This window comes from Panthera tigris, chromosome B4, assembly GCF_018350195.1.
Source record: "Panthera tigris isolate Pti1 chromosome B4, P.tigris_Pti1_mat1.1, whole genome shotgun sequence".
NCBI classification, from domain to species: domain Eukaryota; kingdom Metazoa; phylum Chordata; class Mammalia; order Carnivora; family Felidae; genus Panthera; species Panthera tigris.
Window position 1 is genome coordinate 36,508,220 of NC_056666.1, and position 27,982 is coordinate 36,536,201.

General features: G+C 40.6%; 2 protein-coding genes across 20 annotated transcripts in view; one reads left to right on the forward strand and one right to left on the reverse strand.

Moving 5' to 3' along the window:
* The window catches only part of RAD52 (RAD52 homolog, DNA repair protein), a 33,766-nt gene extending 18,937 nt beyond the window's left edge, over window positions 1–14,829 (forward strand). For 7 of the 9 annotated variants that reach the window (XM_015542305.2, XM_042991528.1, XM_007092823.3 and 4 more), the window contains 7 exons: window positions 2,380–2,498; window positions 3,353–3,428; window positions 10,916–11,112; window positions 11,256–11,395; window positions 12,035–12,115; window positions 12,715–12,930; window positions 13,548–14,829. In XM_015542305.2, the coding sequence (XP_015397791.1) occupies window positions 2,380–2,498; window positions 3,353–3,428; window positions 10,916–11,112; window positions 11,256–11,395; window positions 12,035–12,115; window positions 12,715–12,930; window positions 13,548–13,609 (891 nt within the window). In that variant the 3' untranslated portion in view covers window positions 13,610–14,829. The remainder of the gene's footprint in view (window positions 1–2,379; window positions 2,499–3,352; window positions 3,429–10,915; window positions 11,113–11,255; window positions 11,396–12,034; window positions 12,116–12,714; window positions 12,931–13,547) is intronic. The other 2 variants (XM_042991532.1, XM_042991533.1) reach the window with 2 other exon arrangements.
* Window positions 14,819–27,982, reverse strand: part of WNK1 (WNK lysine deficient protein kinase 1) — a 162,571-nt gene continuing 149,407 nt past the window's right edge. For all 11 annotated transcript variants that reach the window (XM_042991517.1, XM_042991516.1, XM_042991520.1 and 8 more), the window contains 5 exons: window positions 27,214–27,869; window positions 26,348–26,550; window positions 24,726–24,920; window positions 18,321–18,508; window positions 14,819–17,814 (listed from right to left, as the gene is read on the reverse strand). In XM_042991517.1, the coding sequence (XP_042847451.1) occupies window positions 17,497–17,814; window positions 18,321–18,508; window positions 24,726–24,920; window positions 26,348–26,550; window positions 27,214–27,869 (1,560 nt within the window). In that variant the 3' untranslated portion in view covers window positions 14,819–17,496. The remainder of the gene's footprint in view (window positions 17,815–18,320; window positions 18,509–24,725; window positions 24,921–26,347; window positions 26,551–27,213; window positions 27,870–27,982) is intronic.

The window sequence follows — 27,982 nt, forward strand, 5'->3', positions numbered from 1 at the left end:
TTGGGAGAATCCTGAGCAGGTTCTGCACTGTTAGCACAGAGCCCAGTGCCAGGCTTGAACTCCCAAAACTGTGAGATCATGACCTGAGCAGAAATCAGGTGTTGGATGCTTAACTGACTGAGCCACCCACGTGCCACAAAAGAGGTTAGTTTTTGAATCTGGGAATGCTCAAAAAATTTTCCATACAAATTAATGGTACTTCTTTGCTTTATGCTACTTTGGCAAATGAAAGCTTTCATAAGAATGTTCTACTTCTGGGTAATGGGCGAAAGCTGTAGTTGCAAGGGTATATTTCTTGGCATATTGTAAAATTTGACTTTTTTTTTTTAATGTTTATTTATTTTTGAGAGAGAGAGTGTGTGCATGAGTTGGGGAGGGGCGGAGAGAGAGAAAATCCCAAGCAGTCTCTGCTCTGTCAGTGCAGAGTTCGATGCGGGGCTTGATATCACAAATTGTGAGCTCATGACTGGAGCCTAAATCGAGTTGGACATTTAACCAACTGAGCTACCCAGGCGCCCCCAAATTTGACATTCTAAAATAAATGTATTGTATCTTTTTCTTCCTTTTTTTTTTTATCCACATATAGTTAACATACTGGGATATTTTAGTTCCAGGTGTGCAATACAGTGATACAACAATTCTGTACATTTCTCATGGCTCATCAGGATAAGTGTACTCTTAATCTCCTTTATCTGTTCCTCCCATAGTTTTTTGTTGCATCTTTTTAAATATACCAATGGATTTTCAATAATAGATGATTAAATACTCTCATCTATTTAAAAAAATACATGAGCAAGGTGTTCTTTAATCATGAGAAATTTTACATTGTTTCTTCTTGAACTCCTGTTCTATTTCACCAGTGGCTTTATACTAATATAATATATCAATATATATAAAACAATGTTTGGAATGTATATGTTTGGAACCTTGTTAATAACCTTAGTATAATTCCTCTCTGTGTGTATGTATATATAAAAGTAATTTTTTTGAGTAAATTTTCAGTGACCTTAGGTCTTTAAATTTTTTAAAATTTGGGGCACCTGGGTGCCTCAGTTGGTTGAGTGTCTGACTTTGGCTCAGGTCATGATCTCACAGTTCGTGGGTTTGAGCCCCCTGTCAGGCTCTGTGCTGACAGCTCAGAGCCTGAAGCCTTCTTTGGGTTCTGTGTCTCCCTTTCTCTATCCCTCCTCTGCTTGTGCTGTGTCTTGCTCTGCCTCTCAAAAATAAATAAATGTTAAGAAAAAAAATAAATTATACAAAATCTGGATTGAATTACTATTATAGGTATTATTAACACACAATTGATTAGTCAGTTGTGTCTGTGAGGGAGACAACATAACTACATTAAAATTTGTATACTTAATAAAAATAAATTTTTGTGGAAAATGTATTTCTTAATTAGATGGATGAGGCTTTTTCTTTTTGGGTAGTTTATATAGCCATAGTTTATTTTTTAAATTAAATTTTTAAAATATATCCATAGTTTAATATTACTTTTTCCTAGACAGACCATTCAACATTAATTCTATTCTAACTTCTTATTTTTAGTAAATAGTACTGAAAAACCTTATTCACATAATAAACTGGGAATGGAGAGTTTTGTTATAGTGTCACTCATTTCTTTGAATTAACTTTCTGAGTTATATAAAAAATCACAGTGTGGGGCGGGGGCACCTGGGTGTCTCAGTCAGTTAAGCGTCTAACTTTGGCTCAGGTCATGATCTCACTGTTCCTGAGTTCAAACCCCGTGTCTGACTCTGTGCTGACAGCTGGAGCCTGGAGCCTGTTTTGAATTCTGTGTCTCCCTCTCTCTCTCTCTGCCTTTACCCTGCTCACGCATTGTCTCTGTCTCTGTTTCTCTCTCTCAAAAATAAACATTACAATTTTTTTAAAAAAATCACAGTGCTATCATCTAAAATTATATTTGGTTCTCTATCAGCTAATAACTCAATCAGGTCTACCTTCATTTTTGGTGAAAGCCAGAAATGGACACCACCTGACTGGTGAAAAGATTTAATATCCAATCATTAGAGTCGTTAAATATAATATTTCACATTTTCTTTTTGTTTAGTGTCCCAGAGGTTTTTATACCTTGGGGTCATGCACCCTAGTGAGATTTAGGGTGGGTTAGCTGTATGCCTTTTTTAAGTAAAAGAGGAGGTGGGAAGGGAGAATTGTCTCACATACTTCCCAGCAGATAAGATCAAGGACATAGTGCTGGAAATTAATTCTCTTACAGTTCTTGGTGCCCATTCATGTGCCCTTTAGCAAGGCTCCTGAGTTAATATGTGCCCAGTGTGGGCACTGGTCAGGGGAAAAAGAGTTGTGTGACAGGGACACATGACTGCAGCTCTTCATGTTGGGCTCTTCCCCCCACAGGACGGCTCATATCATGAAGATGTGGGCTATGGGGTCAGTGAGGGCCTCAAGTCAAAAGCCTTGTCTTTGGAGAAGGCAAGGAAGGAGGCGGTGACAGATGGGCTGAAGCGGGCGCTGAGGTAAGCAAAAGCTAGAGTCTAACCTGCTTCATTTTGATTCTTGTTTCAGAGCAGTTTTGTTTTGTTTTAGTTTGTTTAGAATGTAATATGTTCATGTGGTACAAAAATCAAAATAACCTGAGTCTCCCTCTCTCCTGTACCTCTTGGCCCCGTTTCCTGTTCTCCCACGTGTCCCCCATGCTGCTTTATGCTTAGTCAGTCTCCCCTCTTGGGATCACATGGTAGAATACTATCTTCTCTGTTCTGTGCTCGATTTTGCACACCCACTGCCTCAGTCATGGATCGGAGACCTTTCCACATGAGTACAGAGACAGCTTCCCCATTAAGCAGTTTTTCATTGTGTATGTACAGCTTAGTTACATAGAACAGGGTATTTTGCCTTTTTTTTTTTTTTTTGGCCTTTGAGAATTGAAGTGAATTGAATCACTAGAAAAACACATGTATGAATGAACATCCACTACAAACTTGCGGTACATAACCAGGCATCCCGAGTGAAGAGCTTCTGTCAGGGAGGATTGTGCTCTAAGTGTGTGTAGCCCACTGTTGCTGGGGAATTGGAGCGGTCTTCAGAAATCTCTGCTCTGGAATTGGTGCTCCACGGCAGGAGGTAGCTAAGGAGTCTTTTCATAGTCCTTGCCTCTTGCTGAGGGCAGGGATGGTGCTGTATTCTGAGAACCTAAAACTAAAACAGTGCATGAATGTGGCAGGTGCTCAGTAAACATTTTTGGATGTATATTGGGGTCCTTCTCTGCCACAGTTGAGAAGCAACTTGCACAGAGATTTTAACTGTGTTCTCTGATATTACCATGTAATAATTCTCAACCTGTTTCACTCTTTTTTTTCCTTACCCTTAGAAGTTTTGGGAATGCACTTGGAAATTGTATTCTGGACAAAGACTATCTGAGGTCACTAAATAAGCTTCCACGCCAGGTATGTTAGAAATGGATGAATGGAATGCATTGCAATAAAGATATTACTGATTCCCTTGTGTCATGGGTGACTGTTTGGGGATGGAGAGAGAAGAAGGGGAGACTCAGCCCTTTAGAGGGTCTGGAATGTGTATTTCTGACTTGTTTGAATATCAGAACAACAGGAACCAATGGCCTTGTTTTACAGATGAGGACATTGAAGCCCAGAGAATGTATGCTAGTTGTTTCTTCTACATGGAGCGCTGTGTTCGGGAATGGTCTGAGAACCCTGCAGCACCACCATTTCTTAGAAACACTGAGAACCACACCTCTTCCACCTTCTTGCTTTTCCTTAGCTGGAGTGGATTTAAGGTGTAGATCCTCTTGTTTCCGTCTCTGCCTATCGCACGAGCTGAGCCTTTGCGAGAGAGGGGTCTGGAAATCATGTATCCCCTGCAGTCACTCTTGGCCTGGGCTGAGTCAGGTTCTGGAATGATCCTGGTGCCTGGAGGAGTGGCTGCCTTCCCCATGACATTCTCTGAGGCCCTGGGGAGCATTCCCTGTCTTGTACTCGAGGGGCTCTTGGGGTGGAGACCCTAACAGAGGCGTGTGTCATTTGGCATCTGTCAAAATTCCACTCTCCCTTGTTAAAATCCTTTTACACGTTATTAGGCTTGTATTTTATTTTTTTTAATTTTTTTTAATTTTTGAGACAGAGAGACAGAGCATGAATGGGGGAGGGTCAGAGAGAGAGGGAGACAGAATCTGAAACAGGCTCCAGGCTCTGAGCAGTCAGCACAGAGCCCGACGCGGGGCTCGAACTCACGGACCGTGAGATCGTGACCTGAGCCGAAGTCGGATGCTTAACCGACTGAGCCACCCAGGCGCCCCAGGCTTGTATTTTTTTTAAGGACTTTTGCATCTGTGTTTGTTAGGGATATCACTCATAGGTTTTTTTCCCTCTCTTTTTTAAATTGTGGTAAAAAACACATAACAAAATTTACCATTTTAGCCATTTGTAAGTGTACAGTTCACTGATGAAACAGATCTCCAGAACTTTTTAATCTTGAGATACTGCAACTCTATACCCAAAACACAGCTCCCCTTTCCCCCTTCTCATAGCCCCTGGTTACCACATTCCACTTAACTGTCTATGAATTTGACTACTTTAGATGCCTCATGTAAGTGGAATCATACTGTTTGGTTTTTTTGACTGACTTATTTCATTTAGCGTAATGTCCTCGTTTCATCTGTGTTGTGGCCTGTTGATTTGTTGATGATTTTTCTCTTGCTGCTTCCAAGATTTCTCTTTGTCTTTGACTTTTTAAAAATTGAGATATAAGTGACATATAACATTATTTTAGTTTAGGTATACAACATAATAATTTGATATTTGTATATGTTATGAAATGAATGACATAATAAGTCTAATTAATTAACATCCATCACCATACCTAGTTATACATTTTTTTATGATAACTTTTAAGATTTACTCTTTTAGCAACTTTCAGATATACAATATTATTAGCTACAGTCACTATACTGTACATTACATTCCCATGACGTATTTTTATAACTGGAGGTTTATACTTTTTGACCCCCTTTACCCATTTTGCCTGTTACCTACTGTATCCCTGGCAACCACCAATCTGTTCTCTGTACCTATGAGCTCTTTTTTTTTTTTCTCCTGCAGATTCTGCATATAAATGAGATACAATGTTTGTCTTTCTCTATCTGACTCATTCCACTTAGCATAATGCCCTTGAGGTGCATCCACGTTGTGGCAAATAGCAAGTTTCCTTCTTTATGGCTGAGTAATATTCCATTGCATGTGTACTACATTTTCTTTATCCATTCATCCGTGGATGGACACTTAGGTTATTTCCATATGAACATGGGGAGCAGATATGTTTTTGAGTTAGTGTTTTTGTTTTCTTTGGATAAATATCCAGAAGTAGACTTGGTGAATCACATGGTAGTTCTATTTTTAATTTTTTGAGGAACCTCCATACTGTTTTCCACAGTGGCTGCACCAATTTTCATTCCCACCACTAGTGCACAAGGTTTCACCTTTCTCCACATCCTTGCCAACGCTTATTTTTTATTTTTTTGATAATAGCCACTTTGACAGGTGTGAGGTGATATCTCATTGTTATTTTGATTTGCGTTTTCCTGATGATGAGTGATGTTGAGTATCTTTCCATGTGTCTGTTGACCATCTGTGTGTCTTCTTTGGAAAAATGTCTGTATAGATCCAGTTCCCATTTTTTAATTGGATTGTTTATTTTCTTGCTATTGAGTTTTTTACATATTTTGGATATTAACTCCTTATTGATTATATCATTTACAAATTTTTTAAAAAAATATAATTTGTTGTCAAATTGGCTTCCATACAACACCCAGTTCTCATCCCAACAAGTGCCCTCAATGCCCATCACCCACTTTCCCCTCTCCCCTACGCCCCATCAACCCTCAGTTTGTTCTCTGTATTAAGAGTCTTATGGTTTGCCTCCCTCCCTGTCTGTTTGTAACATTTTTCCCCCTTCCCTTCCCCCATGGTCTTCTGTTAAGTTTCTCAAGATCCACATATGAGTGAAAACATATGGTATCTGTATTTCTCTGACTGACTTATTTTGCTTAGTATAATACCCTCCAGTTCCATCATTTACAAATATTTTCACCCATGCAGTAGGTAACCTTTTCATGTTGACAGTTTCTGTTGCTATACAAAAGCATTTTAGTTTGATGTAGTCCCGCCTGTTTATTTTTTCTTTTGTTGGCTCTGCTTTGGTGTCACATTCAAAAAGTCATCACCAAAACCAGTGTTAAGGAGCTTATCACCTGTGTTTTTTTCTAGGAGTTTCATGGTTTCAGGTCTTACACTCATGTCTGTACTTGATTTTGAGTATATTTGTATATTGTGTCAGATAGTGGTCTGGTTTCATTCTTTGCATGGGCTATCCATTTTTCCAACACCATTTATTGAAGAGACTGTCCTTTTGACATTGTACATTCTTGGCATCTTTGTCATAAATTTGTTGATCATATAAACGGGTTTATTTCTGAGCTGTCCTTTCTTTTCCATTGATCTATGTGTCTTTATGAAAATACTGTTTTGGTTACTATAGCTTTGTAATATAGTTTGAAATCAGGTAGCATGATGCCTCCAGCTTTGTTCTCAATATTGCTTCGGTTATTTGGGGTCTTTTGTGGTTCCATACAAACGTTAGGATTGTTTCTTCCATTTCTGTGGAAAATGCCGTTGGCATTTTGATAGGTATTACATTGAATCTGTAGATTGTTTTGGGTTGTTTAGGCATTTTAACAATATTAATTCTTCCAATCCATACCATGAAATACCTTTCCATTTGTTCTTCAGTTTCCTTCATTAGCGTCTTGTAGTTTTCAGTGTATGGGTCTTTTACTTCCTTGGTTCATTTGTTGCTAAGTATTTTATTCTTTTTGATGCAATTGTAAATAGGTTTGTTTTCTTAATTTCTCTTTCTGGTAGTTTGTAACTAGTGTGTTGTCTTTGACTTTTGGCAGTTTGATTATAATGTGTTTTGGTGTGAGCCTCTTTGGGTTTAGTTTAGTTAGCATCTTTGGGCTTCTTGAATTTATACATATTCTTTCCTCAGATTTTGGAAGTTTTGGGCCCATTATTTCTTCAGATAATCTCTCTGCCCCTTTCTCTTTCTCTTCTTCTGAGACTCTTGTAATATATAGTGTGACAAGTGTCCTATAGGCCCCCTTAAGCTTGGTCATATTTCTTCATTCTTCCTTTGGTTTGCTTCTCTGAGATGATTTCAAATGGCCTGTCTTCCTGTGGGCTGATCCTTTCCTCTGTCAGATCGCGTTTGCTGTAGAATCCCTCTAGTGAATTTTTCAGCTGTTACTATATTTTTCAGCTCTGGAACTTGTTAGTTGCTATTTAATAGTTTTTCTTTGTTGATGTTCTCATTTCATCCATGCATCATTTTCCTAATTTCATTAGCTGTCTGTGTTCTCTTTTAGCTGATTGAGCATTTATGATAGTTATTTTAAATTCTTTGTTAGGCAGTTTATAGGTTGCATTTTTTTTTAGAGTCTGTTTTTGGAGTTTTATTTTGTTACTTTGTTTGGTCCACATTTCCCTGTTTCTTTAAATGCCATATGATCTTTTGTTGAGATGTGGCATTTAAGAAAACAACCACCAGTCCCAGTCTTTATGTACTGGTTTTGTGCAGGGGAAGAACTTTACCAGTTGGCCCACCTAGAGGTTCTAGGACCTCTCAAACCTCTTATGATCTCTTTCTCCTCCTGGCATCTGACTGCATAACTGTAGCTCCAAGGTGTTCTTGTGCTCATCTCTGTTTTTAGTGGCTTTCAAACTCTGTTGCTGGTCCCATCATTGTGCTGAGTCAGGTGAGACAGAAAGCAATGCCATGGGCAGCTCTAGACAAGCCACAACATTGGATACACAGTCTATTCCTTTGTTTCCATCCCAGAGGAAGAGCTCAGTACGTGAGGTTTCCTCCTGGTTGTGCTACTCACTGCTGGGTAGGGGCAGGGGCGGGGGCACAAGTGGCCACGCAAAATGCCAGGAGTTTTCCTACCCCTTTTGCTGGAATCTTGTCTTGGTTTTATGCTGGCTTGTGGCCTGTCGCTTCTTAGCTGGTCACCGGGGTTCTCAGAAAGGTATTCTAGTTTGTATCTTGGTAACTCAGTGTCTCTAGGGGAAGGGCCCATGGAGCTTCTGAGTCTACCATTCCGCTAACATCCTCCCTTTCTTTTTTACTCTTAGTTTTTAAATGAATTAAAAAAAAATTTTTTTTTTAATGTTTATTTATTTTTGAGAGAGAGACAGAGCACAGGCAAGGGAGGGGCAGAGAAGGGGTGGGGGGGGGACATAGAATCCAAAGCAGCCTGCAGGCTCTGAGCTGTCAGCACAGAGCCCGACGTGGGGCTTGAACTCAGGAACCGTGAGATCGTGACCTGAGCCAAAGTCGGAGGCTTAACCGACTGAGCCACCCAGGTGCCCCAGTTTTTAAATGAATTTTTAAAATGAAGTGCAAATTATACACAGAAAACTGTATAATTCATAATGGCACAGCCTGATGAATATTTAGTAGTGAACACAGCTATTTATCTCCCAGATAAAAAAAACATTACCAGTACCCCAAAGCCCCTATTTGCCACTCCCATTCATTACCTTGACTTCTCTTTTGAAAAGTAACTACTGTCCAGACTTCTCTATTCTGTTAGCCTCATAGATTTCCTTCCCTTCCCTTTCATTTCTTTTTCTTTTCTTTTCTTCCTCTCTTTCTGTAATATACACCCAATGTGGGGCTCAAAGTCACAACCCTGAGATCAAGGATTGGATGCTCTACCAACTAAGCCAGTCAGGTGCCCCAGTCTTGTAGGTTTTTTTGTTTTTGCACTTTATATAAATGAAATTGTATAGTTTGTGCTTTATAAAAATCCATTGAAGTGTTAACATGTACATATAAACATGTAGAAAAGTACACATATCATAAATGTTCAGCTTGATGAGCATAGCCACAGAACCATCTGAAATCAAATCAAAATATTATCAGTGTCCCAGAAGCCTCAATAGTGTTCCTTGCAGTGACTGCAAAGCTCTCCCCTCCTCATCACTACTAAGGAAAACCTCTTTTAACAATATAGGTTAGTTGGCCTTTTTGCACCTTGGGGAATCAAACAGTATGAACTGTTTTGTGTCTGGCTTTCAATTGACATGTTTGTGAGATTCACTCATGTCACATGTAGCATTTTCATTGCTGTATACTTTTCTATTGTGTGAATACAGCACAGCTCATTTTCCCATTCTGTCTAATAGACGGAGTTTTGGAGTAGTTTTTGGTTGTTTTGAATAGGGCTGCGGTTAGCATTCTTAGATGTCTTTTGGTGCATACACACCCATTTATCTTGGGAGTGAATTATTGGGTCGGGTCAGAGAATAGGCATGTGCTTCGTTTTAGATCTTTCCAGTGTTCAGTGTGGTTGTATTAACATACACTCCTGCACCGTGGTTTATAGTTTCAGCTGTTTCAGGTCTCTGGCAGCACTTAGCATTGTGAGTCTTTCAAACTTTTTTCAAAGTTCATTTTTTTTTTGTAGTAAAATATACATAACAAAACTTATCATCTTAACCATTTTAAGTGTAGTTAGTGGTGTTAAAAACCTTCCTTCTGTTGTACAGCTGTCACCACTGTCCATTTCTAGAACTCTCTTTTTACCAAACTGAAAGTGGAACAGTAGCTTCCTGCTTCCTTTTCCCTGTAGCCCCTGGCAGCTGCCATTCTACCTTCTGCCTCGTTTTTTTGACTACTCTAAGTATGTACCTCCTGTACATGGAATCATACATACTTGCTTTTTTGTGACTGGCCTATTTCAGTTAGCATAATGTCCTCAGTGTTCATCCGTGTTGCCTACGCTATTTTATTTTATTATTTTATTTAAAAATTTTTATTTTTACATAATCTCTACACCCATTGTGGGGCTCAAACTCATGACCCCAAGATCCAGAGTTGCATGCTCCACCTACTGAGACAGCCACGTGCCCCAAGCTCATTTATTTTTAACCTACTCATTTACTTTCCAATGTAGATTAGAAATTTCATAATGTAATGAAATTATTTTCAGGTTATTAATTAAAAATTTTATTTTTTTGAGAGAGAGAATCCTAAGCAGGCTCCACAGCACATTGCCCAATGCAGGGCTCAGTTTCACGATCGTGAGATCATGACCTGAGCTGAAATCAAGAGTCATTCGCTTAACTGACTGAGCCACCAGGTGCCCCTCAGATTATCTTTATTAAAATAAGCATCCGTATGAATCGAGACAGTTCTCCCAAGTGAAAAGCTCTGGGTTTCTATAGTGCTCAGGGCCTGGAAGTAGAACATTTTGCCAAATGCCATGAAGTACAGTTAGTTCTCACATTGGGTGAGATGCAGGAACTACCCTAAATTGGGAGACGTCAGTGCTTTCCAAGTCTTCTTCCTCCTGTCATTTGAAGGACACTTAGTTGTGCCGCAGCAACCTGTGAGTGTTGTACTGAGGAGTGTTGTATTTTGGGGGAAGTCCTGGAAGAAAGGCCAGAGAAAGTACAGGCCTCCACAAGGAGTATGTGTGATCATTTCCACGAAAAAGAGACAAAAAGTAGACAGCATCAGACAGATCCAGCTGCCCACGAAAGACTCAAATTAGGATATATAGAACATTTGCCTTGAATCATAAAGTAAGATTCCTTTTTACCAAAATTTGATTACTACAGAAAGGTATAAAGTAGAAAATGAAATTGTTTTACTTCTCCCATATAATTAAAAATGTTAGTTGAAGCACAGATCGAAGTATGGATCCTTTGTCTCAGCTTCTCAGGATCTAGAGGGCACGATGGATAGTGGATGGTCAAATACCATTTTCCAGGAATCTAGACCTTGAAGGCAGGGAAAAGGAAGGGGAAGTGCACTTGGAAGAAGTTATTTACCTCCTTTCTTCCCTTATTAGTTGCCTCTTGAAGTGGATTTAACTAAAGCAAAGAGACAAGATTTTGAACCCTCTGTGGAACAAGCAAGATACAGCAGCTGCCGGCAGAACGTGACTCTGGGACCCCCGAAACCACAGGAGGTGACCTCCCCTTGTAAACCAAGCCGCTCAGATGATCCCCACCTCGTGAAACAGGAAGACAAGGCCGGCAGCTCCCGGTATGAGGCCTCGGTTCCCTCTCTTTCTCTTCTCAGTCTTCCTGATCTCCATTTTCACCTCCTGAGCTAGCAGACTGGTCTGTGTCCTCCCTCAGGAGTTTACTTCATTAACTCAGCCCCGCCTTATTGCTCTTCTGATGCAGAAGCCTGGCCTCCGCCATGGAGAGCGATGCCACGTACCAGCGGAAGCTCCGGCAAAAACAGTTGCAGCAGCAGTTCCGGGAACAAATGGAGAAACAGCAAGTGCAACTATCTGCTCCATCAGTGGAAAAGAAGAATCAGGGTGTGTGAGGAGGATGAGAGCGGAGGCCCTGGGGAGGTGTCCCGAGGGACTAGCCTGATCCTCTGCCAGTATGTACGGTTACGTCCAAACCAGAACTCAGTAGGACATCAGGTCAGGATAGAGTCTAAGCAATTAAGACTCTGTGAAATCCTGCCATGCATTTCCCCATTTCTAAAGACGCCCTCATCTATTTTCAGGGAAGGAAAGGGGCCTTGACATAATCTAGAACTAGAAATTTTAGGGTATATAACTTTTTTTATCCCCTTTCAGCTACTTTGGCCATCTCCGTATTAGAAAGTTTTTCTGAGTCGTCTGTGAACATGAAGCAAAATTGTTTGAAGATAATTGTCTTTCCCAGAGAGTAGAAACAAAGGGCTTATCCCAGACTAACTGGATAGTTGCTTTAGGAGAAATGAACCTTGTTTTCTCCCCAATTTAGTGAGAAGAAAAGAGAATCGTGATTTTAGCCTCATGCAGATCTGTATGTAGGTAGGAATGGGACCAGGAATCTTGGATCTCCTATTGGCTGTGCTAGGAACCAGCGTAACTCTAGGCAGCTTTGCACTTCTGAGGTGCTCCCTCCAACAACTGAGTGATTCTGATTTTGTCCTCTCTCGTTTGCTCTCCTGTGAACTGTAGCAGCACCACCAGCACTTCCTGTGAAGCACAGCACCCCCATAACTGTTTCTGAACCACACACGGAGAAAGACTTCCTCACAGGTCAGTAGGAGCTAAAGGAATGACTTAAGCATTAATATATGTACTTATTATTTTTTTTTAATGTTTTTTTTTTTTTGAGAGAGACGAATGTGAGTGAGGGAGGGGCAGAGAGAGAGAGGGAGACACAGAATCTGAAGCAGGCTCCAGGCTCTGAGCTGTCAGCACAGAGCCCAGTGCGGGGCTTGAACCCACGAACCATGAGATCACGACCTGAGCCGAAGTCTGATGCATACCGACTGAGCCACCCAGGCGCCCCAATATAGGTACTTATTAAATGAAACCTATGAAATGCACTTTTGGTAGTCACTAATACATTTTAAGAGAGACATAAAAATCCTCATTTTAATCTTATAGCCCCACAAAGTTTTAGAAAAAGAGAGGACACGTAATGGACTGCAGGCAGTTGTGACAGCACATACTCAGCTCATCTATGGTCCTAAGAGAAACTCTGGCATACTTTTAGTGGATGGGGAGAAAGAAATTCCAAAAGCTGTCATAGTCCACTCACGACATGGAATTTCTTATGACGTTTTTCCCAGTGCTTTGTGAGAACACTTCTTTGTTGATGCTGCGTTTTCCCACGATCTCTGTCCTTGCAGACAGTCTTGGAATGTGGGATATGGATCCAGATGCAGGGGACAGTGATGTGAAGCCCTTGTCTAGGCCAGAACCACTCCAGACCCCTGCCACACCAGTCCTGAAACACCAGGTGGTGACCTGGAATAGGACCCCACAGGACCTCTGTCACCAGGATCCACAAGCAAAATCTGGACCCAGGCAACTCCAAACTCACAACAGTAACCAAGAGATAACAGGTAGCGAGAGTGTTCAGCAACAAAAATTGAAGGGAGGACTTGGGTTAATTCTTTGCATTTTAAAGAAAGAATGATGAATTCCATTTTAAGAAGTTGTATAATAATATTTTGCCAGAGGAATATCAGTGTAAGAAAATGAAAGATAACTGGCTTATACGCCAGAACTTTTCCTCTGGGGGCCCTGACTTCAGGTGTAACTCCTTATAACCCTTGATAGTAGGAAGCTTAAGCATGACTGACTGAAGAACTTTATCTATTAAAGTAGGCCCATCATGTTTGGCATTGCAACTTGATCTAGAGATAACACAAAGATCTACCCTCATAACAATTTTTATTCATCTTTTAGGTTTAATATTTATTTTTGAGAGAGACCACGCGTGCACAAATGAATGGGGGAGGAGCAAGGGGGGGGTTGGCGGTGAGGCAGAGGATTTGAAGCAGGTTCTATACTGACAGCAGTGAGCGCGAACTCACGAAGCATGAGATCATGACCTGAGCCATAGCTGGATGCTCAACTGAGCCACCCAGCTGCCCCACTGGCCTTTCAAATTTTAGCTGTCAGTTTCTTATTTTAAAATCATGGCAGTCGTAGTTAAATGATTTTTTTTCTTCCATAGTAAACTGTGATTTCTATGACAAGAACCAAGACTTGAAGAAAAGGAAACTGGATCCATCTTAACTGAGGCTCCGGTCACATCATTGGACTTTGTCACAAAAAGGACTTTCGAAAACTACTTTTTGGTCATGAAATTGTTCATCATTCCTAGGGAATGAGCTTTATTTCCAAGGATTTACCTTGCTTCATTCTGAACTTTACCTGAGGATTTGAGTGTTGGAGCCTACTGCAGACAGAGCAGAGCAGTCAGAAAGCCCTTTTAAAAAGCTTGTCACACACTGCAGTGGGGAGGCTCTACGATTGAACACCTTCTCTCTGGCTCTTGAGGCTCTTCTCTATTTATTCCTAAGCTCTTACATTAGTAAGTATAGGCATTTCAGGAGTCATCAGTGGCTACCTGCCTTCAAGCAATATAAGCCATACTATGAAGCACGGACTTTAACCACCACCTATATCAAGTTATTGTTAATGTCTGTCTTCTTTGAACTTTAGGTCTCCACATTTACTGCTGTCCACACCACACTGTGTATCCTAAGAACAAAGACTAGAGTGGGGTTTTGCTACTTTGCATCAATCCAGCCTGCCATCTTCATCTATGATAATCTCTCCTTTATAGGTTTATGAAGTCACTGTCCTGTGGTTTTTTTCCTTATCAAGGGAATGATCTAGGACCAAAGAAAAGGCATTTTAAGAAAGCAAAATAAATTCTTTTTAACAAAAAATGTAAGTAGGTGTTTATATTTTTGCATTTCACATGTGAAGGTGGCTTTGTATCTCAAAAAATGTTTTTTTGTATAGTTTCAGATGTTTCATAATTCTTCTCCCCAAATAATGAGTTTGCAGGTTTACTTTTTAAGTAAAACAGTACCTTGGACTGTGCCTTTTATCTGATCTTCACGCTGTGGCTTTTATAAATTTTTGCATCAAACACCCACCTGTGGGAAGCTATGAACCCGCGGCAAGGAATTCCTGAAGTACAGGAAGGCAGCCATTTCTGTTCCTTCGGAAGATGATGTAGCTTACCCCGATTTTCCTTTTACCTTATTACTACCTCTTGTTACATGGATTTGGTCATATGTTCATCTTTTGATTTTGACACCCTTACCCCTTTCGTCAGAAAAAAACTCTTTTTCTGAAGCATAATCTTAGTTTAGTTCAGGACTGCTAAAGAGGTCCTGGAGTTAGGAATCTAGTTATATAAATTGTACACAACTCAAAAGTGAGCTAATGAGATCATGAAAAGGGAATTTGCTGGAAATGAAAGCCCACAGCTCAACAAAAGCAAGTTTGGTTTATTTGAATGGTTTCATTAAATAAGTCTACAAAGGTAACAAACTGAAGCACAAAGCGCAATCTTACAAGAAGCGCAACACCCAGAGTTAGTGCAAAATGTACAATTAACGGCTGCTGAGAAACCCCCAAGGTTTGAATTTAGTTTATTTGTTTTTCTAAACAGTGTACATTGTTAAATAATGTAAGGAAAACATTTATAATTCAGAAAGATTTTTGTAATGTGGAAAAAGATACTCAAAGTGTACTATTAACACAAAAATAATTTAAACAGTTCAGTAGCGCTAGTTCATTCCTCTAGGCTTCAGTTATTTCATCCACAGGAGGGAAGAAAAATCAACAGTAAATAAAACCAGTTCTTACTTTTTGTGTGTAAGTGAAGAGATCTCAAAATTAAGCCAAAATAACAAAAAATAATGTGCTGCATTTGGTTCCCTCGTTCCTTCAGTAGAAAGTATAGTTTCATTCATCTTAGGTGGTCCGTTTCTCATTTACTCAGCACCTTCTTTGTTCTATTCTTACTCTTACCATCTCCCCAAGGATCTTAAGCAGAGAATAAATAAGTAAACAGCTTTGAAGTAGGGCTTGGAACCCCTGTTAATTTCTACTTTCCTAAACCTTCAGCTCTCATTTGCGTCTTTGGGACCTAGGCTAACTTAACACAGGACCCATGAAGGAACGGCAGGACAGGACAGCCAACCAGGCTCTTCCTATTGGGATTCCTGGGATGTGCCAGTTGAGGTGGGTCAGAGATCAGCACTATGTTAATTTCCCAACTCAAGTGAAAAGAAGCACCCCCTAAATTAAGAGTTCTAGCTTCTTTCCCCATCTTCAGAGATAACAGAGATCTAAACATAGCCAATTAGGAGTATTTCCTGAAAGCTCTGAAAATAACAGAACTGCCCATTACAACTAGGCATAGCACTAAATAATACTGATTGGTTGCAGTTATTACTTAAGGGGAGTATTTGTTTATATGAAAATGTGAGAATATCAGTTGCAATTCTAGAAAAAGAGGTGGCACAACAGACTTAGGATTCTGCAACCATCTGGACATCACATAGGAAATGAGTAGGAATAAGCACTCTTTCTTACAATGCTTAATTCAGATGTGGGTCCACTTTCCACAAAATACAGTACCCCAAGCTGGGAAATGCAGGAGACATTTGCAACAAGAGGAAAGCAATCCATACAGTTTTTCTTAGAGCAACTTTCTCCATCTGTGACTCTTCACTATCAGTTTCCCAACTTAAAAACTAGCCCCCACTCCCTTTATATTCAGCCATTTCTACTAGGTCTTGTCTGTTCCAGCCTGGCTCAAGTAAGGCTTATGGCACCCACAGGCCAGGCATCACATATCTTCATAACGAGTTTGTTCTCCCATTCTTAGTCTTCCTTTTTCTTCATTTATCACACACCACCCTTAATCTTTTAAATTGTCCAATTTTGTTACGAAACCCCTCCTCACTGTTCCTGAAACAGAACTTTCTGCTTTCAACCACTGATGTCAACTTAACTTCTCACCCTGCTCATCTTACACCTGCTCTAGACAAAATTGAATGACTTAAGAGAAAAAAAAAAATACTCTTTCAGTTTCCCTTTGGCATAATCCTCTGCTGGGGTCACATGGACCTATTATCCTTTCACACGCCCTCTGCTGATTTGGGGTCTGATGAGAAGTTGGTGCTAATGGCAGAAGCAGTAGAAGTCCAAGGCACTAAAATATCCAGCAAGCAATACTGGGAGAACAGAAGTATTCAAGTACAGTAATTTATACAATCTTACATTCACATTTATTTATCTACTACAATGGAAATACAAAGGAAAAAAGCTAAAGTGTCTCAATAAGTAAAGGACAGAGCTTGCTTTTTTTCAACTTTTTAAACCTTTCGTATTTTACTCTTAAAACTACTGTTGTCCAACAACATTTATATATCACAGTGTTTCCACATCAAAACTGATGGCAAAGTTACATGTCCGCAGGGAACTTAATTTTTTTTCCTAATTGCTAATGCTGCAGTCAAAGCTGCTAATATCATTTGCTTAAAAGCACTAATGACCTATCATAAGAAAGGGTTGAAACCTCAGTCCCCTGGTGTTTTTCACTGGGTTCTAAAGAGCAAAAAGAAAGAAAGAAACAAAAGAAGAAACAAAGAAAAAAAAAAAAAAGGGAGGGGGGAACAGGGTAGGAGAGAGCCCAATAGGTTTTTTGTTTGTTTTTTTGTGTTGTGGTTTGGATTCTTGAGGGAATAAGGGATTTGGGGTGGGTACCAACATTTAGAGCTCCACCCACTTGAAAATCCAGATGGGGTTTGGTTTTTCCACTGACTGAGCTCTCTTGTGGCTTTCTGATAAATGATTCTCTTTCCTAGCCCTTGCTATTGGGTGTAGAGAACAGGAAAGCCTAGTTTGAAACCGCCCCATCACAAGAAAGCTGCTCTTTCCCTCTTGTTCCACTCCAATAAATGGTGAAGGGGGAGGGAGATTCTCAATTCTGAGGGCTCTAAGCGGTATTAAAAACATTCCTTTCTGGCAAGAAATAACCAGTTAAATGCAGCACTAGTAGTTAGTATATAGGCTACTTTCCCATTCCCCCCTCCCGCCCACCCCTCAGCATTCCATCTCCTGCCCCCAAATCTACTCGGTTAATGTCTCTAGGTCTAAGTGGTCCGCAAGTTGGAACCTGGGGGGTTGCTGATGGATTTCTGCAAATTGCTGATGTTGAAATTCTGTAAGGAGGCAGTTCCCACAGGTTGGAACTGGCCAAGTGGCTGTGGTGTTGGGCCACCTGTCCCACTCCACTGAGTGCCAAAGGGGGGAGCTGGAAAACCGTACTGCTGTGGGGGGCACATGGACTTGGTGAAGTGACCTAGAGAGGTAGCTGATGCAGCAGAGATGGGGGCAGAACCACCCAGGTTTGAGGTCATGGAGATGCACAGCTGACCAGGTGCGGAGAACTTCCTTGCCATTCCAGGGCCCTGAAAACAAAACAACTACATGTAAAGTCCGGTGTGGGTGTAACCCATGGGTGTGAAATGGGTAGTACTGAAATATAATTCTAGGACTGGGGCTGGTCTAATCTCACAGGGTATAGCGAAACCAAAACTCGCACCAAACCTTCCATAATAATTATCGGCTTTTTATACTTAACATGTTAGGGTAGAATAACTATTCTGATTGGAAGTGGGCAGAGTCATGTGCTTGTGTACATATGCATATGTAGTTCAAGGCTTCGAAAGAAAGGGGGAGAAAAAACTTTAGTTGACAAACAGGGAGCTAGAAATTCAGGGAAGAAAAATAAAAGGGCAACCGGGTGATTTTTGTTTGTTTCTAAAGGGGTTAAAAGTCATGAGCTACTACAGAAGGCTGTGGCATGAAATGTTAAGCACTAGCCTGGGTACTTGATATCCTCTCTGAATTCAGATGTGTGCTAAGTGATACTCTTGACAGATTAGGGAAATGTCAAGAAGGGAAGCAGACTTGCCTCATAATTCATGTGTCCTTTGCTTCCTCTCCTGCCTGAAAGATTCATGGCATCTCGGGCCCAATTGTCTACCAACTTGTGCAGATCATCTGTAAATGTGCCCTTCCTGCTGGACGTCATGGCAGGAGGCTGAGCTTGGGCGGCTTGGCTGTTCACTGTTCCCCCGACAGTATTTGTGCTGCTGGTCCCTAGGATTAAAAGAAGCAACAGAATACAACCATTAAAAGGAGGTTGGGTTTTGGCTTCAGGAAGAGGGAAAACTTCACAGGATGATGAATGGCAAGCCACTGAATGGGGAGAGGATGAGTTGGGAAGCCATGCAAGACGGGAAGGTTCCAAGGTCTTGTTTAGCCAAATGTTTTGGCATAAGAGGGTAATGAAAACAGGTTCTCTTCAGGAGTTGCAGATGAGGCTAAAAAACTCAAGATGGTGGTAGGCACAAAGGGGAGGGACCCCTTTCTGCCCATTCCCATGGCATCTAGAGTACGGAAAGTAAGTTTCAGTACTCTATTCCCAGCATCACGCTGATGAGGGAGGTGTGGTATGGTCAGTGAGGCTCTAGAATGCTGCAGAATGCAGGGCAAAAGAGGATTTCTCGAGCACTGAGGCAGGGTTAAAGTAGGAGTTAAAGGAAAGCAAAGGTAGATGCTTGGCCCAGGAAAAGATGGGCTTCCCACACCATGTGGATACTGTGCCACAGTCTTTAGCCATTCTTTAACAGAAAGAGGTGATAAAAGAAACAGCATGCTCGGTTCAAAAAACCTTTTTCACCTGGACCCGTACACACAAATTTGTAAACAAACTCGGGAGGAATGAAGGCTTCAATCTCTCCCAGTTGCCTATGAGTTAAGAACCAAGATTAGTCATGAGGAAGGTTCTCTGTGGTGTGCCTGAATCTTTCAACTCCAGGAACACATGGTTTTCCTGAAGATGACCTCAGTCTCAATTGGTTCAATTGGTTTGTGGATTCTCACCCATTCCCCCCTTTCCCAGGAGAGCAAGCAAGCACTTGTATGTGGAAGCAACAGGAACATTCAGCTGAGGAAGGAGTGCAAAGGGAAGGAGGAAGCTTTGAGGTTATGATGAAGGAATTCTATTTCTATGGTTTGATGATAAAGGAAGAAGGAGTCTGTGTCCTGCCTGATTTCGGCTCTGCTGGAGGGCACACTGAAGATTATTCGAAGAGGCAAGTTTTAGGGAAGAGGGAAAGAAAAGTCATAATCTTGTTTTTTTTCCCTCACCCCCCACTTTCTTACCAGAATTCACATTTGCTGCAGAATAAATAAAAGCTACTAAGGTAAGTTGTGAGCCACTAGGCCTTAAGATATCCAAATAATGCTGGGGGCTAAATAAATGCATCCATTTTCCTGCTTTCCAGGTCGAAGCAGCACCAGAGCACAGCAGCATGCCCGAAGCAACTCTGCCATTTAAAAGCCCTTTATAATCCACTGCTGGTCTCAAGTTTATACCCCACTGCCCTGGGAATGGCACACACAAGCACGTCTGTATTAGAGGAACAGCTAATTCTGAGGTGAAGCTGCAGAGTGAGGAAGGTCACATGCTTCTTACCACCAAGGCAAGACATGGATTACTGCAGTGTGTGTATTAGCTCACTTCTGAGGGCCCACTGGAGCCACAAGGGGATAGCTACTGCACATACAGCGTAAAGGGCGGAGTAAGTTCTCCTGTGGGACAGGAAACCCAAGTGGAAAAGGATAAAAGCACAGGAAACAAACAGCTTTCCTTGAAAAGCAAGAGAGACCGTGGTGGGGAAGCACAGAGTGGGAAGCACAAGCAATGAGGGTGGCAGTCGTGACAGTAATAGAATCCAGAAAGCAAGCGTATCACATGCATGAGGGCTATTTTCCTGTTTGAACAGTAACTGGTGAGCTTGATGATGAGTGAGACAATCAAAATGAAAACCAGAAACAATCACAAGTGAGAAGAACTGTCACAAGCCAAATATGAGAAGCTCAGTAGAGGTGAACACTGCTTATTCACAAAGAGCTCATGCTGGGGTCACACCTCTCTAGTCTCATGCTAGTCGTCTCTGATGCTGTGAGGCTCCTTTACAACCAAATTTCATTTTTCATTTTCATCTGTCTTACACACTACTGGATTATGAAGGTGGGGTTTATACCATGAGGTTGGCCGTACAGTTAACCTTATTCTGGCTTCTGAAAACAGGCTTTCTCATTAAAGAAGGAAACAAACACATCCCTCTCTGACGAGAAATTAATGCCTGGGAAAAGTTGACTACAAAAGCTAGAAGCATGGATAGTGCATTTAGTCCACTTTAGTAGGAAATGGTTTAAAAACACTTATAATACATATATTTTTGAGGATGCTGCTTGCCTTCCAGAGAGTACACTGAGTAGCCTCTGGACCTTTCTCAGTTCTGCTGCAAAGCTCTAGGAAGTAGTGTATATTTTACCACCCCAAATCCATTTTTTTCTCCTGCCATAATACATTTCCCCTATGTCCCACCACCAGATCCCATGAACGATAACCTACTATGAGTCACAGCTTATTGCCCAGTACCCCAAATACAGAGTTTTCTGACTGTCTAGGTGGCTGATTGGGTAGTTGAATTGCATGCACGTTAATGAGAAGCCATCAGCCTAAGAAGCCAGACTCTACGAAGTAGTGCTTTTCTCCTCCACAATCTAGCAGACGCCTCCTGCTGTGATATGAGGATGTGGACTTTTCCATGTTTTGACCAGTGCTGATTTTCCAGTGGGAGAACAGCGGCTGGCACATATCTGCTAACTAAAGGGCTCTCCCCAAAGAGCCAGGCATCCCTGATCTCTCTCTCTCTCTATCATGGGCATCATCAATCCATAATTGTCACAAAGCCAGGATCACAGAGGGTCATCATGTGAGAGCATTGACTAGGAGGTGATTTCTTAATCTGTAAGGATAGTCACAGGTCAGCAATTAAGCATGTTAAAAAATATATCAGAACAGGGTGCAGAACTAGACAGATGGAAGTTGGGAAATGAGGGCGTTGTGAAGCTTCAGGGTTCCAAGAACTCATGGATAACAGGCTTTGCAATCAAGGACCAAAAATAACAGAAAGAAAAGATAATTACTACAGAGCTGGTTGCAAGGACAGACTTTTTTCACCATCTTCCCTGAAGCACAAAGAGAGAGCAACGTGTTAAAGACAAAGAAACATCAGTGTAAAATATTTAGAATCTCCAAACAGCACACAAAGTGCCAGCAAGAGAAAGCAGAAAGAGAGACAAGTTGGTGGGACCTGGGAGTACCCTGCTATGGGTACAGTTCTATGGGACGCAGCTTGCTAGCTGTCAGCCTTCACGTGGTTATCTGATGGCCAGTGGCACCTGGCTGACGGCTGAGCTTCCACCAGTCTTTGTATCTACAAGTAATGCTCTGCACTAAGGTTCTGGGGGAACCTGGGGGAAGAACTCCAGTCTCTCAGGTCTTACTGCTTGAATTTCAAATACCCAAGCAGTCTTTCCACTGACCCCGTCCCACTTTCTGTTTCTCCTGCTGGGTTGTTAAAAAGCACTCGATAAAATGCATTAAACAATCCTACCACAGTAGACTTAACAGTACCATTGTTACAGTTTTGAATCCTTTTAAATCGGCTAATATATTTCCAAATCCTAGACATACATACTAACCCCGTCCCCTCCAGAAAAAATTTTAAAAGTATGTGGAAAACAAGCAACTTTTGAACATAAATAAAGCGTTAAGCCAAGCCGTGCTTCCAAACCATAATCTATTTTGAGAGCACAGAATAACGCATCCCAAACTAAAAAGACCCTACACCTGGTAAATAAATGCCTGTTTTCCTTTCCCTATTTGCTTTAAATCTGCCTTTCGTAATTTGTTTACCAAGGCTTACATGATGTATACTTGTGTGCCTTCAACAGATGTAGGGCCTCTCGTTTTAGACCCGAAAGGAAGTGGTAAGATTTTATTTCTAACCACTTTCATCTGAACAATTGTGTGCTACCACCTACCTTTAAGAGTGTGGTGAGAATTTATTTAATTAATTAATCTGAAATGTATCACTCACATTGTTCTTCACAAAAAAGCCTTGGTTCTCTTTCTTCCCTCTTCGACGTTTCAGGCTGTATAGCATAGGCCTGACATGTCGCAACCTACTTTGAAACACTTGTCTCCTCCTCCTCCTATTAATGTCATCTCATCTTGCCAGCTGGACATATGCTTATTTAAGTGTCAAGGTGCTAACATGCTTGGTCCAGCCTAGTGTAACCAAACATCACACATGCTTTGGAAAACTACCAAACTGGATAATGTCTTCCACCTCCTTCTTTGTTCAATAGTCCTGGATAGTGATACATGAGGCCCAAGGACCTCTGAACCTCAGCAACAGTGATGTCCTTAGCACATGCATTTAAAAAGCACTTCAGTAACCACATCAGAAGTTTGAGGCCTCAGCAATGAAGATCTTTAACCAAACTCTAACAAAGGTTTTCTACTTGAGCCTTATTTTTGTTTTTAAAATTTTTATTCCAGTATACATTTATTGACTACCTACTATGTTTCAGGTAGGCACTGGCTAATTAGAAGAAAATGATGTGTGCTTCCCAAGAGCTACCAGTGTTTGTGCACATGATCTTATTTTTTTGTACAACAGCCCTACGAGAGAGGCATCATCTTCATTTCATATTTGGGGAAGATGGGCTGGGAAATTGGGTGATTTACTATTGTGCCTTGCTTTTAAGAAAGCTAAGAAATCCTAGCAATCATGTTAAAGAGACCATTTTCACTGGCAGGCCCTGGGCTCTGGTTCTTGAGAATAAATGCTTGATCAGAATAACTACACTGAAACCCTTTTTGAACTATCAATTTTAGGGAGTTAGAAGGTAAGGGTGGTGAAAGGATCCAATGAAGAGATTCTAGCATCATTTCAATGGACAGATGGCCAGGCTAAATTGAGAAGAAAAAAAAGATTTCAACCTACTCGGAAAAAGAATAAAAAAATAGGGTGTAATTTTCCCTTGCTGCCAGGATCTAAGTACATCAGTGGTCAAGATGCTTTCTGTCACTTCTAATGCCAAAGCAAGGGGTGGAAGTGAGTAGGACTGTGGACTTCAGTCTTTATCCCAAATGACCCTGCAGTCTATACAGCATTACCACCTTTTCTACTCTGTCATGGATCTATAAAGAAGCAATTCTACCAGAAAGTTATTTTGAAGTTTATAGAAACCTGTTCTTATTTCTACATCTTTTATCATAATTAATACAGAGACCCAAACTTCTGAGGGTAATAGTTCAGCCAAGCCACTGAGTAGATGATATACAAAGAGACAAATGAAAATGGACTGCATGAAACATCAGATCCAAGCAGCAGAAAAACAAGGACGAGGAAGGAGTAAAGGTGTTACACACAAAGAGCCAAGCAGGGCGTACTCAGAAATCGGGTCCTCCTGCCACCAGGTTTGAATGTCACCTGCTCAGATGCACAGTTAAACTTCGCACAGCCTGTGAGAGGGGAAAAACAGGGAAGAACAGAGAGAGAAGAGACAGAACACAACTACAAGATGTTAGAAACTTGAGGCTGGAGTGGTGAAATGCGCTAAGATGGCACACAGAAGAACAAGCTTCTAGGGAAATGTCAGATAGGTAGGACAGGAAATATTAGGTCTCAATTCCCTTACTTTGCAAAATGTTGAAGCTTTTCCCAGTGTGAATAATAATGCTAGCTGGTTTGTGCTCCCGGCAAGCAAGCACATTTACCTAGTCCAATGATGATCTACCTTTACTATCTGTGATATTGTGGCAAAAGCACCTAAGCAAGTTACCTAACTCTTCTCTTATTCTTTTCCACCCAGACACCTAAGTTCTTCCAATTCTCGTTCTATCGTTACTAGCAGCGTTCTGCTACAGGAAGGTTTTAAATGATCATTAATAAATAAAACTCTATTTAGGAAGTAGATTATAGGTAACAAATCGAATTGTAGGGCTATTTATCTTAGAATGCTACTCCCATACTTACAAGTTAAAAAAGTCTACACTGGCTAGGCAAATGCATTAGCTTTCAGAAACTGCTAAAACTCCTTAATTTTGGTTCAGGAAATCTCAGTCTAGTATTAAAGCGTATGTTGCAAATCCCAAATGAGTCATTAATTTGGTTAAGTCCTCATGTAAGTCACAATACAACCTTTTGCTGTAATCCTTTGAAAAAACCTATTTCATCTGATAGGAGCAATGAATTCACCTAATATAATCATTACTCAACTTCCCTTTCCAGCTCAAGATCCGAAAGTGTTTTAATACACAGGCTGTGTTCTGGTCAGCTGGTCTTCCAACTGACCTTAATAGGATGCTCATCAGGCTTTTGTTGCGGATATGGCAGTATCTCCATTTTCATGTTTTTAGAACATGTTGATTGCTTTGATTGCTTACCTTGACCTGGAGCAGAAAGGCTTGGTACTGAAATGGCACCATCACTGGTGAAGGCTGAATAGAGGTTGTCACTGGAGGGAGATGGCTTAAGGGGCTGTAACAACTGATTCTGCCCAGTCTCTGGGATGTTGCCAGGAGGGTGGAGGGTCTGCTGGGGGTGCAAAACTGAAGTGGCACTCTGACCAGACAGGTTACCTGCCAAAAGATAAAGTGGCATGAGGAAACATGTCCAGCTTTCTCAATAAACTTAACAGGCACTATTCTTATATTCTTATTCTTCAATGTGCCCCACTAAGTGACTAATAATAGGTCAAAAGCTGTAAGTGATGAAAGAACAAAAGGCCTCACTAATGGGAGGGGAAGTGAGAAATGACATGAGAATCAATAGGCAATAGGGCTGGAGTAACTATTCCGAAAGACTTAGTTTAGATAACCTAGATGGTTCCCAAGTCTCAGCTGAGTAGAACACGCAGTGGATATGGGAGAATTCCATTTTACAATTCCATCATTGCTTTTAAAAACCTGTAACACTGAATTGATGCAGGATACAAATAGGTTTGGTGGGCAGTCTCTGCTTAGTTTTCCTTCTAAGTATGTGTCAGGTCAAGTACAAAAGTGGTGTCAAAAATAATGCAGATGACTACAGAGTAATACATATTTAAAATTATTTGTGGCAGGTGGCTTTTATTCCCTAGTCAACTGTCTTGAAATTGACCAATTTCTCTGTTCACTACTAATTGGCAGACTAGCAGGCCACTCAAAAAGTATGTCAAAATTGGGATCAGGATCTAAATTAGCTGATATCCTTTATAATCACATTTCTACTAATGAATGGGTTCTGATGTACTAGAGAAATGGTTTGGGTTTCTGAAAGCTTCCAGAGAATGGAAAGCTGCTAAGAAGTTTGCAACTGCTTTCCAACACATTTATATTAGACCTGGAGAACAACTATGAGGTATAAATTTATTTCAGTCTTTCACTTTACAACCAATTATCTGTTAACATTCTCATAATTTCACCAAAGGGTAAGAATTCTATCACCATTAAAATAGACAAACTGTAGTTTATTACAAGAGATTATGAATTATTTTTTATTACAGCCACGAGCAAGTTCTTTATTTCAATATACATAAATGAAATAAAAACTTTAATCAGGAAAATTACCACCTAAGACATATCCAAACATCTAAATGAAATTTACATTCATCCCAGCTGCAATTATGGATAATCCATTCACTGAAAGGAAAAACCTACCTGAACTTTTACTGAAGTATTTTCTTCCAATTGACTATGAGTTTGGTGTAATGTGAATTATATGAGTAACCAGGCAATGCTAAGTGTTTTATCCTTAAGAACAACTGTAAGTGGCTTGGGTAATGGAGGTAGTTAGTAATATGGGTTACAATGGAATAAGCCATAGTACTCACCCTTCCATAGACTCAACAAATAGAGGTACTATAAATATAAGGAGTGGAAAAGTCAAGGAAGCAAGAATATTAGGAAAGTCAAACTCCTCTGAAATTTAACAAAAACAACAAATGGCTCAATAGGTTACATATAGAGTCAGGAGACAGAAACAAAAGATGGGACAGCCAAGGCTGACCTAGTCCATGGCTTTTTACCTGAAAGCTGGGGGCTTTTATTCCCCAAGGAACTGCTGCGACTAGATTTGCTGCCTTTGCTTTTAGTGGGTCGCCTTCTTCTCCCTGCAAGAGGGGCAGCTGGGGGAATAATGACAGCAGGGGGAACCTTGCCCAGTTTGGTATATAAAGATTCAATTTCATGCTTCTGGCGACTCTGCAGGTCTTGAATCTCTTTAAGATGTCTGTGAAAGATAACCAAACATGAATCAAAAACATGATAATCACTTTTGTTCAAATGAGATTTAACAACATATTCTTTAAACTCTATTCAAGTATTTACTTACTACTCATGAATCTTTCCCCCTTCAGTGTACTTAACGTAATTTCTTCTATTACCTTGAGATTCTAGTTTGTTACTTCATATTGTTTGGCCTCCATTACCCAAGCCAAATTCCAATAAGCTCCTAACCAACAAGTAGTTGATGATATGTTAGGAGAAAAGATTTCCTGATTTTTGAGGCATACACAGGGGTACTGAATTTGCTACTCTGGACCAGTGTGTCAAATATGATCTATAAAACCTGCCACATAATCTACATCCATTACTAGATTCATTTGGTAGACTATTAAATTAGGTTAATAATGATAAAAAGTGCTATTAAGAAAAACAATAATATAGTAATAATACAAAGGTGCTGAAGAAGTTCTAGAAGTAGAAATGCTACGGGTCCTTATAAATACAAGACCTAATGAGAACTACATTGAGGAAACTAGCTTTTGCATAGCACCCTCTGTTTGAAAGAAATGAGATATAAGCATATTGCAGTGAAAAGAATACTAGGCACCAGGAGCTAGATCTTACTATGATTCTGCCATTATTCTTTTACAGAAGAAAATACACTTACTTTTCTCGTAGTCTTCGCAGCTCTAATTTTAAATCTTCATCTTCAATATCTGACTCATTGTCACTACTCATGTAAGAGGAGTTGAATGAATTACTAAGGCTCTGACTTAGATTCTGGATAGGGAGGCTCTTTGAGCTCAGCTGATGGGGGGAGTGTGGACTACCTGAACCATCATCCACATCCCTGCTTAGGAAGGCGGCCTCCAGGTCAGAAGATGGCCCATTCAGATGTGAAGGCTCTGACAGTTCAGGCTTTTCTTTCTTTGGTATCACAGCGGGGAGAACAGCTTGTTCCAAATCCATAAAAGGAGGAGATGCCATTGGTCCCTCTTTCTTTGCCTCAGCAATCTTGTCTTCAGTTCTTGATACAGAGAAACGACCTACTTTGTTCGTTGTAGTTGTCACCTGGAAGCGTCCTACCTTTGTAGGCTGCCCAGTTTCTGACTTTGCTCCCAAGGCAGGAGTTTTGTGGGCACTATCTGGCATATCTGATGAGATGCTACGGATCCCATTAGGCTCTGTCTTCACCAGGGTACTTTCTGGACTACTACTTGATAGTACTGAGGACTCTGAAGTGCTAGACTCAAAATGAACAGACTTTGCATCTTCTGACTTATTTTTACCCTCTTTTTGGACATCATCCATTGCAACTGAAACCTGATGGAAAGAGACAAAAGTGAGATTAAAAAACAAAATCCCCAATATTCAATTTTTAAAATGATAAAAAATTGAATTAAAATAATAAAAAAAATTCAATAAAAAAAATTGAA